The sequence below is a fragment of the Jaculus jaculus genome, chromosome 6 (genome assembly GCF_020740685.1).
Source record: "Jaculus jaculus isolate mJacJac1 chromosome 6, mJacJac1.mat.Y.cur, whole genome shotgun sequence".
Lineage (NCBI taxonomy): Eukaryota > Metazoa > Chordata > Mammalia > Rodentia > Dipodidae > Jaculus > Jaculus jaculus.
The window spans coordinates 148989417-149010822 of NC_059107.1; the positions used below are offsets into that span (position 1 = coordinate 148989417).

The 21406-nt window shown below is 45.8% G+C and overlaps 1 protein-coding gene across 1 annotated transcript in view; it reads left to right on the forward strand.

The window, feature by feature from the left end:
* The window catches only part of Polr3b (RNA polymerase III subunit B), a 108286-nt gene extending 88504 nt beyond the window's left edge, over nucleotides 1-19782 (forward strand). The window contains exons 24-28 of the mRNA XM_004650238.2: nucleotides 8414-8517; nucleotides 9045-9211; nucleotides 12025-12138; nucleotides 14115-14288; nucleotides 18902-19782. Of these exons, the coding sequence (XP_004650295.1) occupies nucleotides 8414-8517; nucleotides 9045-9211; nucleotides 12025-12138; nucleotides 14115-14288; nucleotides 18902-19031 (689 nt within the window). The 3' untranslated portion in view covers nucleotides 19032-19782. The remainder of the gene's footprint in view (nucleotides 1-8413; nucleotides 8518-9044; nucleotides 9212-12024; nucleotides 12139-14114; nucleotides 14289-18901) is intronic.
* The last annotated feature ends 1624 nt before the right edge of the window (nucleotides 19783-21406 follow it).

A 21406-nucleotide genomic window follows, 5' to 3' on the forward strand; every position in this document is an offset into this window, starting at 1 on the left:
TCCAGCATGATCACTTCAAAGGTGCAGGATAATTACTAGCTAAATGAAATGAATGTGAAAAAAAAGTCCAGCAGCAGCAGTTGTGTGCCTCACGTGATGAAAGAGCTCCTGAAGAAGACTGCCGAGGCGGGACGAGTGGATGAGCAGGACAAAGAAAGGCCGTGCCACTTCCGCAATGGCAGTGGTGAGGCGCGAAGACTGAATTGGTCAGAGAAGGACAGCCGAAGATGAGGCAGACACCCACTAAGCCATTTGGCCTCCTATACCCTGAGAAGTGGAAGAGGACTAAGAAAGCAGATCCAGTGCGGAAGGAGAAAGCCTTTTATACAGATGGTGTCATGGGAGCTGGGTAGATGACTCAGCAAAGTACTTGCTGTGCAAGATAAGGACCTGAGTTTGGGTCTCCAGCACCCATGTAAATAGCTGGGCGTTGTGGCACACACCTGTAATCCCAAGCTTGGGGAGGTGGAGACCAGAGAATCCCTGGGGTTTGCTGTCTAAGTATTTTAGCTAAATTGGTGAGCTCCGGCTTCACTGAGACCCTGTGTCAAAGAACAAGGTGGAGAAGAGACCCGGTGTCAGACTCTGGGTTCCATGTGTTGTAGAGTTGAGAAAGTCCTGGTCCTGATATGTCCCTGATGTGGGACAAAGAATCTTCATGAAGTGCAGCCTGCCTTTGGGTCTCAGCCAGGTCAGTTGCATTATCATCAGTAAGAGGAGCTTTGGAGAGAATCTCGACAGCAGCTCGTCCTTTCTGGTTATACAGTGATTACCTTCTCAACAGCAGAGTTGGGCGTGTGTTGTGTGTTTGGTTACCAAGGAAGGGAAGTGTGGTTTGGTCCCTAGTCCACTTGTCACGGGAGCTCCGGAGCAGGCTCAGTCACTAAATCACTTGCTGTACATGCATGGGAAGTGTGAAAACCCTGAAGTTTTATTCTAGCTCTAAGAATTTTGGGGTGAAGCCATGACGCAAAGGGTTCATGCATCAGGACTTTGCAGAGGGAGAAGTGGGTCCCAAGTGCCCTGCTGTGTTCTCTCATATCCTTTCATTGCCATATTTGTAGAGTTAAAGGTGCAGAGAGACAGTCACACAGGATGCTGGTTGAGATCGTGCTTGAAGCTAGACTTGGGGTCAGAATAGAAATCAGCATTAGAGCACTGGAGGCTCTGTAGCTTTGCTAGAAGTCTTCATGAAGTAGTGTTACATTGAGACTTGTTTTCTGTGATGGTTAGTACATATATTCAAAAATGTCTTTTTGTTGTTGTTTTTAGCTTTTCAACAGATAGATAGACAGACAGACAGACAGACATCAGACTAAGGAGTTCCCAAGTGAAGTTTCATCACAGTATTCAGGCAAAGCAAATTATTATATTTCCAGATATCCTCTTACTGTCATTCACAGTGAGCAAGGAAAAAATGAGCTCCTTTGATGTTGAGAAGGGAAAAAAGCAATATATCACTTCTCTGAAAGAACATTTCTCAGTCTCTTCTGGGAGAAAGGATTAGCACCTCCAACAAAGGTCCCTGGCTCGCAGAACAAGGCGCAGTACCAAGTGGTGTTCCTAAGCAGAGGAAACACTGTATTTGAGCCAGTGTGTTTGTCCTGGTAAACAGAAGCTTTCTAATAACTGCAAATCTGAGATAATGGCATACACTCTTCAGTGACTCCCTCCCAGATCCTCTAAGGCCAGGCAGCAGGTTAAGTGGACTGCAGTTAGCCTTTGCTCTGAAGTGAAGCCTCATCTTATCACAGTGGCGTTTTCTTACTTAGTGGTTCTCTGCATCCATCTTTGGTTCATAAGGATTCATAAGTATTTATGAATAGGAATTTTCTGGAAGACTCAGCTTTGACTCTCTTACCCAAAAATGTCCCATTATAAGATAACTTGCCTCAATTTTGCATTAATAAAATTTATTGAATTACCTGCTAAATTAATTTTTTTTTAATTTTGATGACATATTTTTCATAGAAGAAATGAAAATCTACCCTGACTGTCCTACACATTAAAATGTCCATATACAGTACTAGAGAGGCTGTGGAAAAGAAGAAAATGTCACTTCATGTGCCCGGCAAAAGAAGTTTATTAACAAGTTCTGGTTTTGCCAGACCTTCCTTTGTTACGTGCTTTTTTCTCTGCGGCCTTCTGTCTCTGAGTGAGAAGACCCTAACCGGGACCACTCACGATGGCATGTCACATCCCCTCTGCCAGGCTGAAGCGTCCAATGATCTGGGTGTCTTTGGCTCTCTGTTTTGCCTGATCCTGTTTGAATGGAAGTTTCTACATGGGGTGGGGAAGCAGGGGGTCAATAGGACTGTGAGCCCCAAAATAAGGTGTGGGATGCACAGCATTCCACAAAATTTGAGTCCAAAAGGAAATTCCGGCAACTTGTTAATATTAGAAATAATTTTGCATAATAGACACCTTATTGTAAAAAGACTATTTAGTTTGCTTTTTAAGAACAGATTTTGAACTTCTATAGCTCGCCTGTAACCCACTGACCTTCTAGTAAATATCCAACTAAAGCTTTGAAATTAGGCTATTTAGTGTTTTATGGCCCAGAATAAAAATCTCCAATTCTGTTTCCAAATAGTGTAGCTTCAACACATTTTATTAAGCTTTGACACAGCCAGCCATGTGTGTTCTGTAAAGTTCCTGTGGTTATTGTTTTACAATAGCTGCTTCCAGGAGCATTGTAAGGGTTTCAATTAATCAGCCCTTTGTGAGCTTCAGACTATGCAAATTTATCACATCAAACCATTCAACTGCTCCTGGGAAAGCCATGTAAAAACTCCATTGTCTTCTAGCGCCTCCTCTCATTTAGAGTGATGTTTTAATAAGAAAGCTAATCAAGTTTTCTTATGCATTATTTATCTGTTAACATGTAAGGACGAGCCGAATTAAAATCATGTCAGCCGGTATATGGCAAGTGATGTGATAGATCTAGGGTGATTCAACACAGCACAAAGCTATGATTCAACAGTGTTTGTCTCCCCTCTCCCTCTTGGGCTTATTTAAGGTGGTGGTGTGAAAAGGAAAAGGTTAATTCGATAACTGGAAAGGGGAATGGAAGAAAGGAGTAGCCACCTGTGTCAGGCTTCACATTTTGATTTAGAAATTACCATTTGAGAATGCATTAAGGCCCACAGAGGGGCGTATTCAAAGCATTTCTTGCTTAATAAGAATAGTCAAACTTGAAAGCATTCTAGCTGTATCTTGGGCCCCATGTAGCACTGTATTCATCAGAAGCAAACTATTTCCCACTAGAAACCTGCAGGCCCTGGCCCTGGGTAGCTGTGATTAGGCGACAGCGTCCTGATGATGTTGGGTACCTGGACAACGAGTGAGAAGCGCGGGTTCCAGCCTCCTCAGCCCAAGTTCCAGGCGCTGCTCTGGCGTGGTTCATTAAGTTGATCTCCTTGCTTTGCTAGTGTGCATCCTGCTGAGAGTAATTAGGTTTCTCATATAATAATAATTCCTTGCCTTTCCATGCAGCCTGTGCTCTAGACACCATAAAGTAGCTCTCAGATATTAGCTCCTCTGCTCTCCTAACACAATTGCCTCCTGAGGTAGGTGCTAATTATTCCCATTATAAAGACCAAACTACTAAGGCTCATCATTGTTCCTTCCACCTAAGCCAGTGTTGTCCCCACCCACGTGGTAGCTGTTGGACCCCATCAAATTAAAGTTGCCTGAGTCCTTACTGTCCTGCCTTCCACTGAATTGAGATCCAGGGAGATGTGCACTCTCCAGGGGTTATTTCCTGACATTCACAAGCCTCATGAACCCTGGGCATTGGTAGGGTCACACACCTTCTTTTTGTATCATGACTCTAGAATGGATGCAGAGCATCATTTCTTCCTCTTCAGTGCAGCGTTAGGCTGTGTAAACAGTGCGGTCAGTGTAAGCACAGTCCACCTCTTGCCTGATGCGCGCTGTGTCATCCAGAACATTCCTCCGTGGGAAGGTGAGTGTGCCAACATGAGTCTCATAGGCTGTGTCTCCCTCTCTCGAGCTGAGGCCCTTCTCCTCTTTCTGTCCTTGCCTCCTCAGTATTGTCACACAGTGTGTGATTAGTAATGGCTAACTTGATCACCAACAGATAGGAAACATTTTCTAGTCAGCATCAGCACACTAAAGTCACATTGGAAACAAACCCCCCTTCTTTTTTTCTTTCTTTTTTTGGTTTTTCGAGGTAGTCCCAGGCTAATCTAGAGTTCACTATGTGGTCTCAGGGTGGCCCCAAACTCACAGTGATCCTCCTACCTCTGCCTCCCATGTGCTGGGATTTAAGACAACAGCTCTTGAGTTCAAGATGCTTCTGTGGTCAGCGTCTGCTTTCCTGGCTCCATGCAGTGCTAGAATGTTTGTCACTTTTTTTTTTTTTTAATTTTGTACTTTTTTGAGGCACGGTCTTGGTGTAGGTATCCTAGGCTGGCCTCCATCACAGTTCTCTGGGATTAAAGGTGTGTGCCACCACCCCTGGCTAAAACTAATGCTTTTAACAAGCCCCGAGTAACTTTTGAGTAAGTCAGATGCTGCTTCTCGTCGCAGTTTCATTCGTAAGGCACTGGACGTTGTGTTAGGCAAAGCCATCCTTCGATCATGTCTGCGCTACTCTGCACAGCCACAGAAACAGGTAGCAAAGTCTTCACTGGGGCCCGCAAGGGGACTGGCACCCGCTTGTGACTTCTTTGGACTCCCTGAGTTCTGCCTCTGTCCAGCTTGCAATGAACACTAGTGGCGAAGGAGCAGTGCTCCGAGCCAGGCGTGCCAGGCCTTTCCGCTCACAGCTTCCCAGACTCCATTTCTCCTGGTCGATTTGTATTTGTTAAAAGTTCCAATTCTCGGTTGGCCCCATCGAGTGCATCTGATGTTCCCAGGGCATGGTAAACTGGTGTGTTTGCGTTTTGCTGCCAAGGAGACATCAACCTAAGCCAGGGGGTGAAACTTCACTTTAAAATCTGAAATGCTGTGTAAGCATTTAAAATATGAATCAGTAGCTGTCCCACAACAGTGCGCATCGGCTGCGCTCTATTTGTAGCCCATCCTCCTTGCAGGCTTCCAGGGGCGCGCTGGCGCACGGAAGCCTCCCGCATGTCATTTACATTTTTAAGCAGTGCTCAAGGAGAGCAACCAGAACTTTCAGTAGTTGCTGAGGCTAGAAAGGATTTAATTTTTCATTAGAAAGCAAGGAAGCTTTTCAACTCTGATAAAAGATTTGAATATTTCTGAAACCAAGACATAGGAAAGAAAAGGAGATGGAGAAGAGAAAGCAAGAGAGAAAAGTGTGGTCCTAAGATTGAGAGCTCTTTCTACCCCTAATGAATTCAGTAAGATGCAAACTTTAAAAAAAAAAATCATCTGTCTCATTTGAGATTTAAGATCATCAAATTCTGTCTAAATATTTTGTTTTAACTTCTAAGCTCATTATGGCCTCTTTGTGTTAACTTGTATTAAAATCTGTCAGCTATGACTGGTCTCATAAGCGCAGTCAGCGGACCAGAATAAGTTAATTATTTACTTGTGTCAGTAGTGCTCTTCATCTAATGAAATGCACAGCTGTGTTAGATCTGCAGTTGGATGTGTAGCTCCCATTGTTCCACAAGTCAGCAGAGGGTAGAAGCCGCGGTGATGGAGAGCCCTCGGCTCTTTCTGCTGTTCTGGCTTTCTGTGTCGATTTCATGGATCTTTTATCATTCACTTTCACACAAAACAAACAACACAGGGCTGTCTGCTATGGGAACCATCTTGGCATATAAAAGGGTTTTCAGAGCCTAAAGTAATTTTAAGTTAGCGAAGATTTAATTTTTGGCTTACAGGTGCCCTTGGTTCAGATACAGCCAAAGAATGGAATGAAAAAAAAGCTACTTGTGTATATATATATTTTTTCACAAAAAGTGATAGAAAAGGGCAAAACAAAAACAAAACAAAAAAAAAAAACAGCTTCCCCAAAAGGAAGTTCTGTAGTAAATATTAACGAGATTTGAAGGATAAAATTACTGGATTGTGATTTTCAGAATTGAGAATCTCTTTCATTTTAATAACATAATGAAATTGAATTTTCCCGATTAAACATGTCAGCTAAAACCAAAAAGAAAAGGCCAATCTTCTGTACCCCCCTCCCCAGTGTGCATGTCATGCTTTCTGCGCCCATGCGGGGACCTCCTGTGTGTGCTCTCTCTCACCTTCTCCTTTTGCAGGGTGGGCAGCAGCTCCCAAGCCCAGGCCACCACCCCCAGTGAGCTGCAGCCGAAGGGGGTGCCTTTTTGCTTTGGTTTTGAGTTTGAGAGGAATCACTGGACTCTGTCTCGGCACCAGGCAAAATGCACTCTTGTCTGGACATCCCGTTCAGGCCCCTTGTATGGATGGCCACTTCCAACATTCCATTCACTGTCCACAGTGGTGTTGGTGCACCTAGCTTTACAGTTTGATCTCTTTCAAAGTACATTCCCCAGTAGCCCTAGGGTTTTGTCAGATAATTTTCCTGTGAATAAGGGAAGATGAGGATCACACACTTGCCTGATTTAAATTCTCACCTGTTATAGCTCAATTTGAAATAAAATGAACCAAATGACTGTTCTTCATATAGAAAAGCACACATCCTTATTTAAAAATGCTTAAATTTTTTTAAAGTTGTGTGTATAAGTTTAGTGTGTGTGTGTGGGTATATTCGTTGTGTGGACACATGTACATGTGATCTGTATGTCTAGAGACAGAAGTTGATATCAAGTATCTTCCTCAAGTACTGCCTGCCGTATCTTTTGAGACAGAGTCTCTCACTGAATCTGGAGCTCACCGATTTAGCTAGACTTGCTAGCAGTTCTTGGGATTGAAATTCAGGTCATTAAGCTTACATGGAAAACACCCACTGAGCCATCTCCCTAGCCCACACATACCCTTATAAAACTGGGCTGGAGAGATTGCTTAGCAGTGAAGGCACTTGCCTGTGAAGCCTAAAGACCCAGGTTTGATTCCCCAGTACCCATGTAAGTCATGGTGATACATGCATCTGGAGTTCAGTTGCAGAGGCTAGAGGCCCTGGCATGTCCATATTCTCCCTCCTCCTCTCTCTTTTGCTCAAATAAATAAAAATAAAATGTAAAAAAATAATAATAAATAAAACCATTTGGACCGAAATGTCAATTAGAGTAAGTATACACTCTAGTGTTCAAGTCAACAAGCCAACTTATCATCCTCTTGACAGCCACTGGGAATCAGAACGCTAATAACCAATATCAAATAAGCCAGCGGCATTCTTTCCTTGACTTCAGCTGTCTATGACTGCAGCAAGTCACACAGATTTTAAAGTTGTTTGAGGGTCTTGGGGTGTGGCTCAGTGGTAGAGTACTTGTCTGTCTTGTGCCAGCCTGGGGTTTGATCCCTTGCACTGTAATACAAGTACTACTACTAATAATTCAACTTAATCTTTAAAAAGCAAAATAGTTTGGCTATTTAGAGGACAAACTGAGGAATGAACATTGTTTTTCAGTAGGTACAGAAGTTGATAACTTCACAGAGAAAAGAGTTTTTTTTCTTAGTGTAATGCCATTGTGCACTAGTTTTCTACTGCTAAATTAGATGATTTGTAATGCAAATTCTACCCCTATTCCTCTTCCCAAGGAACCCAAATGAGAATAATAAGACACTATGTAGTGTCCCAGTGCCGTCCAGTCAGCACTGCTGAGCACCACAGTACAGTAAACCTAAGAACCTCAGTAGAGTGCTTACAGCTGATCGAGTTTTCTCTTCTGTTTCCATTCTTAGAACTCCACTTCTAGCCTCCAAGAATGGTGTGCTGTTTAATTTTCTTGTTCCTCTTCCCAAGTTCAGTCAGAGATCTCTTTTCTAACATGCTATGAGAATTGAAATTCTTTAAGGCAGTTTAGGCTCATCGACCTCAGCCAGCACTCTGCAGCCAACAGGTAGGCCTGTTACCACGTCAGCCACACAGGTGCTTCTTGTCACACCTTACACTCTGTCTTACTCAGTCATTCTGTGCCTGATGGCCAGAATTTTGGAGGCCTGTGATCTGGGTGCAGAACCTGGAAGATCAACTCGCTGATGACTTGCTCATTAGAGCAGAGGCAGCAGCCGGCCAGGGCAGGCCCGCCCTCCGGAGCAGGCCGCCGGATGCCACCTTTGTGCTCCCCGAAAGTGGGTCAGTCTGCAGGCTGCAGTGCTTTTGTTTTTTATTGTTTTGGTTTTTGTTTGTTTCTGTTTTTCCTGCAAGGAGAGTCATTTTTGAACTCTTGGCTAGCAGGATTGTTGAAAATTGCTTTTTACTCTTGATGGAGACAGTGGGAAGATTTTAGAACAGTAGAAATAGAGATAGCAGCAGGGTGATCTCAATTCAGCACTGTTTTCTTCCTTGCTGCCAACCTGCTTTTCGTGGTATGAAATCTCTCCCCAGGTGTTTGTGGCTTGATCGTCCCCCAGGAAGACATGCCGTTCTGTGATTCTGGCATCTGTCCGGACATCATAATGAATCCACACGGCTTCCCATCGAGAATGACGGTAAGTTACCTTCAGGTTTTCAGAGGCCCTGCTTTGAAGGAAGAAAGCAGGCAGTTAGTTTAGCTGCAGTAAGTGGAGATGATGGAACACCGAAGCTGACCCCCTGCAGGACAGACAGGCTCCTCCTCCCTGTCAGTTCTGGGCCACCGTCCTCTGCAGAACACAAGGAACACGGTGGCACTTCTGGAGTGTCATGGTAGAGGTCATCCTCAGTGCAGGGAACCCCACAGGCTGACCCTTTTGGTCATCAGGGCTCCACCTACTACCTGCAGGATGGCCTTGGGCAAGTTGCTTAAGCTCTGTACTTGAGCTTGCATATATGAAAACTGAGGAAATAACAGTGGAAGTTAGGACACGTGTGTCAAGGCTCTTCAATAGAGTCTGTCTCATAATAAAATATCAATAAAAAATGAGCGATTTATCACAATATTAATTGTGGGGGTTGAAACTTTGGGGGAGAGTAAACCAGAGGTAAATGAGCAAAGAAAGTTCCTGTGGTGCTCACCTAATTTGTTCCCATCACACAGGTAGGAAAGTTAATTGAGCTGCTGGCTGGCAAGGCAGGCGTTTTAGATGGCAGATTCCACTATGGTACTGCGTTTGGAGGGAGTAAAGTAAAGGATGTTTGTGAAGACCTCGTTCGTCATGGTTATAACTACTTGGGGAAAGACTATGTCACGTCGGGTATCACAGGGTAAGTGTGCTGTTGGGCCATTTTTAAAGGAAACTAATGGTTTTGTTTGGATGGGAAGTAAGAACCTGAAGTATACTTTGGGGCTCGGGAGGAAAATATGCTGAACACCTTCCTAGGTAAGCTGCAAGACGTGGAAGAGGCGTCCATCCGTCTGCCTAAGGGGAGGTTGGGTGAGGTAGAGAAGCAGGTCATGCCGGCAGAGGGAGGGCTCTCCCTGACAGCTCTGAGAATCAGAGTTCTGCAGTTATTGTGAGTGATGAGGTTTTGAAACTTAGCTCACACAGGGCTTTAAAGAATCACATCTGTTGCTTCAATTAAAACGCTAGTTCACCTTGTCCTGCATGAGGCCCAGGACCATGCTGCTTGCTTACGTACCTTGTCCTGTGGTTGCATGCAGCGAAGGTGAGGGACGTCAGCTGGAAGCGTGTGGGAGGACACAGCACTTGCTTGTACCGCTGCCCTCAGGTGGGATGCGGTGCCCTGGGTGCACAGCTGTCCAGAGTATGGCCTGTCCACACGAGCAGTGTGACTCTTCTTAAAGTGCCTGGTCCTCACTCGGTGTACGTGTCTTAGGTACGTTGTTCTTGAGATGCCAGAGGAAATCTCATTTTAGGAAAAGGCTGATTGCTGTTCACATGTAGCTCACTTAAACAGGTAAGGGCCATTTCATTAAAACAGAATAGTTTCTGCCCAGAATCAGTGCTGTTACTGACCACAAAGTGTGCAAAGCCATGGACGCAAAGGTGCAGCTTCCTAACCATAAGTCTTGAGAGACTAGGGTGAGTCCATGCGGTGGTGTGTGCCAGTCCATACTGTTCGCCACGGTCCCAGCCAGTTTTCATCTCTCTGCAGTGTGTCTCCATGGCAGAGCCTGAGAAGTGCTGGCTGGCCTGCGCAGAACTCCCCACAGGCCAGCAGTCGTGCCGCCCACCAGCCTGCAGGCTTGTTCTCACTTGACCATAGCTCAGATCGGAAATTGCACGTGGCTTAAGTCTGTTGAGGATGGGAGTACATTTGGGTAACAGGCCCATAAAATTTCCCACAGGTACCCATGTCATTGAGGACCATGGTCATTCATTAGACAAACTGGAAAGACCTCTGGCTAACCACCTTGATGTCTAACCAAGGAAACAGAGCTAGAGAGGTCATGAAGTACCTGTATGACACACTGGGACCAAAAAAGGACTCTCAAGGTCCTTGCACCTGACTTTCCAGGGTCCCATTGTGCTGAGGCTCATGAGGGGCTTGATAACTGCAGAAGCCTTGGTCAGTAACGCTGATGTGTGGGAAGCAGACCAAGCAAGGGGCCGAAGCCGGACGTTGCCTCCCTGCTACCTGTAGCGTCCTTGGCTCCTATTCGACAACGTGCCTTGCTGTTACTTAAAGTAGACTGTGTCAGGACCAGCTAGGGTGGCAGGCAGAGGGAGCACTGGGGGTGAGTCCAGGCCGCACTCTTCACTCTCCAACCGACTGGGCCTGTTTGTTCATCTTCAGCATAGGGATGCAGGGCCCTGTGCCTGGCTTCTTGTGTGGTTTATATGACTCTGGAGGACGCTTCCTCCCTTTGAGAAGTTCACCTGGAGGCAGCTTAAAGATTTTTGAAGGTATCCATTTCTTGGCCGTTCATGGTTCAAATAAAGAAGAAAGGGTTTCGTTTTTGTTTTTTAATGTCAGATCACTTATGTACTCATTCTCTTTTCCTATTTTTACCATATTTTTTTTCCAAAGCTCCATTCAGTTAGTTCTATATTGACATGTATTGAACACTAGTTGTATAGCTGGCAGGAGCAGAGCTGCTGGTGTCACAGTGACAAAGGAGATTTATCTTTCAGAATTGACTTCTTGGGGGGGGGAACGTGTAATAAATAAGAAGTGTATACTAGGATAGCAAAAGGAGGTAAGTGTACCTCGGCATCACATGGGGCCAACAGTGCTGGAGAGGAGGGAGAAGGACACATTAGAAAAAAACAGCATTCTGGGAGCCAGGCGTGGTGGTGGCTCACACCTGTAATCCCAACCCTTGGGAGGCTAAAGCAGAATAGTCTCGAGTTCAAAGGTATCCTGGTCTCCTTAGCAGGTTCCAGGCCAGCCTGAGCTATAAAGTGAGAACCTGTCTCCAAAAAAAGAAAGGAGGAGAGGGAGAGAGGAGAGAAGGTGGTCAGGGAACAGCTGTCGGTAGGAGAGTATTCCAGGAGCAGCAGTAGGACACGCGCTGTCCAGAGGAGGAACGGACAGACTTCTCGCCTTGAAGAAGCAGGGACGTGGAAGGGTGGAGTTGCTAGAGTGCAGTGCACGTCGCGAGAACAGAAATGCGTGTGAGGCGGGTGGAGCCCTGCTGTGCTCAGCCTCGTGGCCATGCTGCAGGTCTTGGCGATGTGGCTTTTGAGTGGGAGGAGAACCACTGGGGAGCGTGAATGCAGCCATGGCCTGTTCTTACTCAGAGTTTAGAGGGAACCACCCTTGCTTGTAGCATGAGGCTAGGTTGTCCAGGGACAAGAGTAGAAGCAAGGAGACCAACTGGAAGATTATTTGTGGTGTCCAGGCAAGGAAGGATGGTGGCCTGACGAGGCAAGTGGCCAAGAAAGGGGAATTGTAGTATACATAGCTTCATAACCTGCTTAACATTTTCTTTGTGGACCCCTTATCTTTGGGTACAGCTGTGGTGCTAAGCCTTTTCATGTACTATAGACACAACTTCTCATACGCCTCTGTGTAGACAAGTAAGGACCTGCTTGTGATGTGGCCTAGGGAGCTATCGGTCTCTTGTTATTCACATTCAGCTTCTTAAACCCAAACACTGTCCTTCCTTTTAGTGAACCCTTAGAAGCATATATCTACTTTGGTCCTGTGTACTATCAAAAACTGAAACACATGGTGCTGGATAAAATGCACGCTCGGGCCCGGGGACCACGAGCCGTCCTTACCAGGTGAGAAGCATTGTGTGTATATATTCTTAACCAGTCAATCAATCTTCTTCTTCTTTCTCTTTCTGTCTCTCTTTCTCTCTCCCCCCCTCACCTCCTCCATCCCCCCCCATATGTGTGTGTGTGTGTGTGTGTGTGTGTGTGTGTGTGTGTGTGTGTGTATGTATATATACATACATACATACATACATACATACATACATATATATCCCTGTTACTAAGCAGCACATGACTCTGTATGGGAAGATATAACCATTTTATATAAAGGACTTGAGCATCAGTGGATTTTAGTTTTTATTTTTCACGAGGGTCCTGGTTCCAGTCCTTTGCATATCTTGTCACATGTTCTTAGCACCACCTATTCCAATTAAGAGAAGCATAGTCAAATGCAGTAGTCCTCAACTGGTGCAGTTTTGTCCCCCAGGAAACTTTGGACATCTGAAGACTTTTGGGGTTGTCACTTCTTGGGGGAGGGAACATGGCACAGAATGACCCCACAACAGGAAGTACCCAGCTCAGACATCAGTAGTGCTGAGGGAGGAACCTGGCCCAGCAACCAGATGGACATGGACAAACCTTGGACAGAGCACTCCACTTCTCTCATCTCGAGAGCTGTTGTATATAAAGTGAATACTTAGACTCACAAGGGTGCTCGTGAATCTAGAATGTACACAGGGCAAATCCTAGATGCTCAATAAATTCCTGGTCCCTTCCTCATTTTCACTGAGCCTTCTTTAGATGCTGTAATTCAGGGGAGCAAAGTAGAGTAGATAGTGTCTGGGTTTGTTTTTTTAGCCACGGAAGAATATAGATGACTCAGCTGAGCAATGCACATTTGTTTCAATAATAGATGTGTGTGCTCAAGAGTGCTGAATAGGGGGCTGGAGGGCTGGCTTAGCAGTTAAGGTGTTTGCCTGAAAAGCCAAAGGACCCAGGTTCAATTTCCCAGGACCCACGTTAGCCAGCTGTACAAGGGACACACGCATCTGGAGTTTGTTTGCAGTGGCTGGAGGCCCTGGTGTGCCCATTCTCCCTCCCTCCCTCCCTCCCTCTCTCTTTCTCTCTCTCTCTCTCTCTCTCTCTCCCTCTCTCCCTCTCTCCCTCCCTCCCCCTCTTCTCCCCCTCCCGGAGCTGAGATTCTTGGGGCAGTAATCACCTGAGCAATGACACTGCGTGGGCTAGGTGTTCCCTGAGTTTGGTCAGCTCATCACATGTACTTGATTCTTCACATAATCTACAATTACTTGATTTCCCATTATAACTTCCAACAATTCAAGCAGAAGCAATATTAACATGTCAGCAGGCACTGTGTTTACCATGTCCATATCCTGGAGAGGTAGTTCAAGAGACTGGCAGACTCTGGAGGCCTTGCAATAATTACTGGTGGCTGAAGTATCATTTCTCTGATTTTAAATAACAAAGTGCTGCATCATCTCTACAAAGTACTCAATATGGGGCTGGGAAGAAGCTCAATGGTTAGAGGCGCTTGCCAGCCCAGTTTTGATTCCCCAGCACCCACATGAAGCCAGATGCACAAAGTGATGAATATGTCTAGAGTTCATTTGCAGTAGCAACAGGCCCTGGATGCCTATACACACACACTCTCTCTCTCCCTTTTTCTCTCTCTCAGATATATTTAAAACATATATATGTAAAGAAATACTCAATGATATTGTTCTGATTTGAAGACAGTACTATTTTAACAACAAAGATCATGATGGTGAGAGTACTGCTCACACTGATGCTTTCTTAGATGATGTATAGTAATACAACATTGCATCATATAACGAGTAGTAATTATGTTAACTCGATAACAACAGCCGCTGGCATCTTCTTCTGAAGCTCTTTGGAATAAGTGTTCTTATGCACTTTGTCACTGCCCGACAAGTGGCAGGAGGTGCTCCAAAGCCTCCTGCCTTGGTTGGCATGATGCTGCTTGTTTAGTGTAGCTGACATTTGTCTCACCACTTGCTTCACAGGCAGCCCACTGAAGGGCGCTCTCGTGACGGTGGCTTACGTCTTGGAGAAATGGAGCGTGACTGCTTAATCGGCTATGGAGCGAGTATGCTTCTGCTGGAGAGACTTATGATTTCAAGTGATGCCTTTGAGGTTGATGTCTGTGGGCAGTGTGGACTCCTGGGGTATTCCGGCTGGTAAGTGGACACTGTATGGCTCTCATGCCATATCGGTTTGCCTCTTAAGTCACAGTGCAAGATTTGTCCCAGATTATACCCACATATTCTCCAGTCTTTGCATGTGATTATTAATGTCCTGTCACCTGTCCGTAAGTTCCTGTGATTGGGTGTTCTGTGTGCGTGCCTCCTGTTGTCCAGATGATGTTCTGCTGTCTCCACTGCTAGAGTTGAAGGTCCAGGGAGCATAGGCTTTCTCTTCTTTTCAATATTATTTTGATCTATCTATCTATCTACATCTTTTTTTTTTCTTTTTAAGAAAAAGCAAGAGGAAGAGAGAGAATTAGTGCTCCATGGACTCAGCCACTAAAATTGAATGCCAAATGCTTGCGCCACCTAGTAGGGATGTGCAACTTTGCCCTTACCTCACCTTTGTACATCTGGCTTACGAGGGATCTGGAGAGTTGAACATGGGTCCTTACGCTTTGCAGGCATGCACCTTAACTGCTAAGCCATCTTTCCAGCCCTTGATACTATCTTAAGTATTTAATTTATTGCTCACTTATGAAAACCCTAGTGGATACAATATCAGATATTAGAATTACAACCTTTTAAAGAAACTCTTTAAAGAAAATTGGGTCAAAATCTCTCACTGGTAGCATCAGATCCAAAGAGCCAAAAATGTTGCTTTACACTGCTTATAAATAGTGGTGTCAGAGCTAGGACCAAGACCTAATGTGTGTGCTGTGCTCTCCGTGGAAAATTGCATCACACTTGCTCTGTACATGCCAAGAGGACAGAGCCACCACATCTGTCTTGGTTTTTCATTCAACAGCCATTCACTGAGTATCTACCAAGTGCCAGGCCCTGCTCCAGCTCCTGAAGACCCACGAAGGGCTGCTCACTGGGTACTCACTTCCCAGGGTGTTCTGGTGCATTCTGTCTTGTTGACCACCTCCCTGCACTTCTCCAGCCTGGGACCTAGTGGATGTTTCATGAAATTTAACAACCAAGTGATCCCCTGTATTTGTAGGGTTGCCAGTAAATAAATTTTGCAGTTTGTAATGTTCATAATTTGTCACTTAAAGGCCATTGTAATGGGTGGGTGGTGCTCCTTGTGTTCTGCTTATGCTATGTGGGTGCAGCTCCCTTCCAGCTGATGCCCCAGAGACCTCACTCTTAGGGTTTGCCATGATCTTCAGCCCTAAATCCCCCTGTAGTCATCAGCTTTTGACTCCAGTTCCCACTGTCTCTTTCGTCAGAGGCAAGGCCTTACAGGGTCTAAGCAGTTGCTCCAGGGTGGAGCAGGATGGCCATGATCCCTGCAGCACCCCCTACCTGCCCTGCTCAGCGCCTCACTTCCTCAGGGAGGGCCCTGCCCAGAGGACAGTGTGAGGCTCAGGTGAGCCGTCATTGCTGGGGCTTGAGGAATGTGCAGGCCATGTGATGCTGCTCATATCCAAGGGCCCCTCAGAGCCTCCTTCCAAACAGCCTCGACCTCCTGATTTTACAAGCTGCTACTCTAAGAACAGGTATACATAGGGTACGCCTTGCTAGTTCTACAGCAAAACCTTTCAGCCAATTGTTTGGTGACTCTAAGATAGACTTGATGACTTCTGTTAGAAGCCGAGGGGAGAGGTGGCCACTTTCATTTCATTCTCTTCATCAGGATGCAGAGATGGGGTGACATCACTCTGAGAACTACTAGCTCTTGCTTACATCAGTGAAATGGGGATTTGCTTCAGTCCTGAGATGTGTGTTCGTCTTTTGAAATGCATATTGAGCTTGCTTTTCATAGTCCAGGCTGTGTGACTAAAACAAGAAAGAAAAGAAATGACATGATAGGAAGAGGCCTGGAGCCTAATTCCCGTATGCTTAAATCTTCAAATTTGGCAAAGGGTCTTACAAGTAATTACTTTGAAAGGTCTATGGAAAAATCATTTCCATAAAAATATCTATGAAACTTCAAGAGAAGTTTTGTTTTCTTTTTCTCCTTGTATTTCCCCTCCACTGAAGGAAAAGAAATCAGTAAACCAGATTCACCTGTGTGCTTTAAAAATCTTCCCTCTTCTCTTGTGGATGCTCAGGTAAACTTCCGTAGCAGGAAGGCTCCGTCTCCCAGCATTATTCTGGTTACATCCTGCCTTCTTTCCTGCGTTCTTTCTGTCTTGTGTTTAGATCCCTGATTGTGAAGCTCATATATTCATCCTTTGAAAGGACCTAAGTTACATGGTTTGAGGGTATTTGCTGTAACTAAAAATACTTTGATTACAATGTACATCTGATTTTGAGTCCCTGCTTACACCCTTGTTGCCAACACAAAACTATTCCATATCATTCTGTAGTCCAGCTGCCTCCTTCTGAGCTGTTTTTCTGGCCGGCAGCGTAATGATGCTGCCATTTTTCCCGTCATTACCTGGTCTTGTGTGCCAGCCGGCCGGGTGGGTGGGTGGGAGGGAGGCACAGACACTAGTTGGAGGAAGTCGCCCTTTAATGAGCTGCACAAAGGAGGCTGGGTAATTAGAGCGGTTCAGAACCTTGGAGCAGGCCTTTGTGGGTGATTTGCACATTAGTGAGGCATTGCTATGGGAGGTTTGCTGCAAGACTGTTGTTCCTCCGAGGACACAAAGGGCAGAAGTCACCAAAGAGCACCCCTATTAAGATAATTAGCTCATTGAGGATGTTTCACTGGACAGTCATTTCTTAGGCGAAGCCACAGCCTCCTCCTCTTGCTGCTTTGTCCTAGAAATCAAGTTATTGTATGTTCTTGGGGTCAAGTGTCTACCTTTGCAAACTGTTGTACACAGGGTAAAGTAATTCACATAATTTACAGAAGTATATGTGCATACATATATGTCACACTGGGACATTTAAATGATCAAGTGTGTAATGACAGAGGGTTAACAGATGTCCAGATTATATGTCAGTGCATGTGGGATTTAAGCTCATGGGCTTAGATAGGAAAATCAGCAAGAATTCTCAATTCAGTCCATTACTTAAATTGAATTAAAGCCGAGTATGAGTCCTGCCTGCATTAGACCCCCCGAGGCACATTAGAACCACAACGTGGAACTCTAATCCATCAAAGACATTTTTAGATGATCTTTTTATGTGTGTGTGCATGTTCCTATGTGTGTGGGCACATTCACATGGAGGCAGAGGTTGACATCAGGTGTCTTAGTCACTCTCTGCCTGCAAAGACTAACCACCCAGGTCCAGTTCCCCAGTGTCCATGTAAAGCCAGATGTACGAAGGGGTGCATGTTGTCTAGAGTTCGGTTGAAGTAGCCGGAGGTTCTGCCATGCTGATCCATCTCCCCCCCCCCCCCGCGTGTGTGTGTGTGTGTGTGTGTGTGTGTGTGTGTGAGAGAGAGAGAGAGAGAGAGAAAATCTCAAATAAATAACATAGTTTTAAAAAACAAATGTAGGGTCTGCCTGTATTTCAGCATTCAGGAGGCAGAGGCAGGAGTAGTGCTGCAATTTCGAGGCTAGCTGGATGGACATAGCAAATTCCAGGCCAGCCAGGGCTGTATTGTGAGCCTGTGTCTCAAAAATGAAACACAGCATAACAAAAACCAAAACAGCTGTATTTTGTGGCCATAGAAATGGTCCTCGGCATTGTAAAACGTCAGAAGTTCTAAAGAACTATTTCTTTTGTTTGGGTCTGGTTTTCGAGATAGGGTCTCACTCTAGCCCAGGTTGATCTGGAAGTCACCATTTCGGGACATATGTGTCTGCACTGCCATGTGGACTGGCCGCATGACATTGTTCAGTATACACATCCCTGGAATCAGAGCCCACTGCCTGGAGGACACTGAAGGAGCCTCCTGCTTTGTGGTCTGTAGTGTGGCTGTGGACATTCTTCCTGTGGTGTGAACCCTGGAAGCGGAATTTACTTTCTACCGAGGAAGCTGACTTTATGTGTCCTGATCCCTCCCAAAGGAAGGGAGAAGAGAGTCTGATGTGGGCTAGCTAGCACATTGGTTTGAGACCTGGGCTGTAGGAGTTAAGTGTGTGTACACTCATTTCTCAGCTTTTCACAGGGGGCAGCTTACTGTCATATAGTAGCTTTCAGCACCAACAGAAAACAGCCAGGCCTGGGGAGCACTGGAGAGGTAGCGTTGTGTGGCTTCTGGTGCCCTGCTCAGAAGGCTTGTCTGAGCTGACTGCAGATACCTCAGTGGCAGAAAACAACTTAGCATGATTGAGCTTCTTGCTTCAAATGTCATAGTGGGGCAGATGCTTATCAAATAATGGGGATTGCTTAGGTCAGTTGGAGGCATTCAACAATTAGAAATCTAAGACTGGCTGAAATGGCCAGTGGTTCAGATTTCTGGGATTCTTTTAAGACAGTAAGTATATAGGCAGATGTTTTCCATTTTAAAGAGAAAGGTCTAGAAATGTGTTCGTAACTGGTTCAAGCTGCATAGTTTTAAGACTGGAGCAAGTGGTTTGTTCTGTTTCTCTATTTTGCTTCCTTAGATGGTCCCTTTACTTTTCTGGGCCCGTTCGATAATGCAGTTGAACACTTAGCAATAGGAAAATAAGGATGGTAGAATTTCTTATCGCACATTCTCCCTTCCTGTGCGCGGGCCTTTGTTTCTGTCCCTCTGACACAAGCTGCTTGGATTCCAGGTGCCACTTCTGCAAGTCATCGTGCCACGTGTCCTCCCTCCGCATCCCCTACGCCTGCAAGCTGCTCTTCCAGGAGCTGCAGTCCATGAACATCATCCCCAGGTTGAAGCTCGCCAAGTACAACGAGTAAGGCCGGAAGGGCAGCGCGGCGCTGTGCTCGGCACTCACGCCGGCAGCCGTCTTGCCTCAAACACGACGCTGACGGGAGAAGCTTTATGTTCTGAAGCTGACTAGACAGCCTCGACCCCTGGGCCTCGAGACCCAAAGTGCCCACGGCGGGGACTGCGGTGCAGCGTGAGTCACAAGTGGACATGAGCTGAAGAGTAAATAAACTAACTTATTTGTGTTGTGTTGTTTTGTTTTGAGTCATGGTCTCACTTTAGCCCAGGCCTAATATGGCCTTAAACCCGTAGCCTCCCACGTACAGGAGTAACAGCGTGGACTACCATAAACTAGCCTGGCTGATTTATGTTCTTTATCTTGCACTGTACCCATCAGGAAGACCTTTCTCACTGAAAGAAATGTCTGGATTTAGATTCCCTGTGATGTCTTCTGATTAACAGGACTGCAGGTTCTCAGCGACTTGGCGGAGTGTGGGCTGATGTGACTTGGTTGAGGGGCCTGCGCTGTGGAGCAGCGAGACCCAGAAGCGGAGAAGGTGAACGACATGTTCTGGCTGCCTCTCTCCTGCTGTGTCCAGGGACTGCTTTTCCTAGCGGTTAGATCCTGTCTTCACACACCCAAATTTTTGATTTTAGCCTCAGTGAATTATAATAAATATAGTCCTGCCTTGTTAAGCAAGTGTTGTGAACTAAACTGAACTATTTTGAACCTCCAAAATCATATCATACAGGGAAAAGCCATTAAATATTTGACTTAAACTCCAAGGATACTTGGTCATTTTCCATCCCTCGTGTTTCCACCAGAGTGCTAGCTGTCCTTTCTCTCCCTTTTAATCTGACAGCTTTCCTGGCCCATTTTGAATATGTTCTTAATTGCTGTGCCCTGAAGCTGGACAGACATTTGTGCTAAGGACTGTGCATTTAAGATTTGCTTTGTGTCCTAATATATGGTCTATTTTAGAGAATGTTCCATGTGCTGCTGAAAAGAATGTATATTCTGCAGCCTTTGGATGAAATGTCCTGTATATATCTGTTAGGTCCATATCTTCTATGACCTCATTTAAGGACTGTGCATTTAAAAAAAGAAGAAGAAGAAAAGCGTTCAGTGGGTTTGGAAAGAAGAGTTGGGGGTAAACATGTTCACCTGCAAAATCTCAGGACCCAGGTTCTGTTCCCCAGGACCCACATAAGCCAGATCCACAAGGTGGCGCATGCGTCTGTAGTTTGTTTCCAGTGGCTGGTATGCCCTTCTCTCTCTCTCTCTGCCTCTTTCGCTCAAATAAATACATTTTTTTAAAGAAATAAATAAATAAAAGCATTGAATAATGGTCTGGTGCTGCCTTCCTAGCGCATCCCATTGGAATTGTCCACAGAACAGTAATAGGTGTTACCCACCAATAGCAATCAAGCGCCGATGTCAAAGCGAGCCTGAGGAGCTGCGTGTCGTTGAATTGAATGCGCTCCAGGGCTTTGCAGATCTGCGGTCTCCTCAAGCTGGTGCAGACGCTGCAGGGGCCACAGTGGTCATGGCTTGAGGACTCAGCCCCACCGCATCATCCATCTTCACAGTGAAGGCGTACAAGTCAGAACAGCTGCCCGGTGTGGAGAAGGCAGGATGCCCTGCAGGTGGACAGGCCTTTCCAGCCATGGCTTCAGGGCCTCCACTGATCCTGCGAGAGCAGAGAGTCTGAGCATCACACCTTTCCTGTGCTGTTGTTTCTTCCTTTAGATACAGCTCTTACTGATGGTACCTCAAGATTACTGGACTAGGTCATACGTATGACTGCGCTGTATATTTTGTGAGCTATTAAAGGACTTTTACAGGGTCATCTTGACTACCTCATGCTCTGTGACAACTGCATCTGTCAACTGCATCCAAGTTGCAATCACCCTGAAGTGTGTGGCCTGACGTGCCAGTGAGCACTCCGGTTGCAAAGTTAGGCAGCGTGCGGAGTTCCGGCACCAGGACACACATGCTCACCATTCAGTCTGAGGCACTGTTCGAAGGACAGAAAGGAGGACGTGACTTCTGCCTGAAAGGACACAGAAGCCAGTGGTCATGTCACAGTGCCCTGTAAGCTAGTTGCAGAAGACAAACCCGTGACCAGGGCTAGGATTACCCTCATGGGTACGGTAGGAGTGCCCTGACACACTGGGCATCTGGAACACTCTATGTGGGTGATTAGCCCCTCCATACAGCTAAAGAAGCCAAGGGACTCCCCAGTACCACACCACACAGCGGGTGTGGCAAGAGCGCCAGGGTCTGCTTCCTCTCTTGGGGGACTCTGGTTTGATCCATGATTCTAAATTCCAGTCACCAAAAGAGATGTTTTTAATGTCTGTAAATTCAGATGCCACCAAGTGGTTGTATTTTCTATAGATA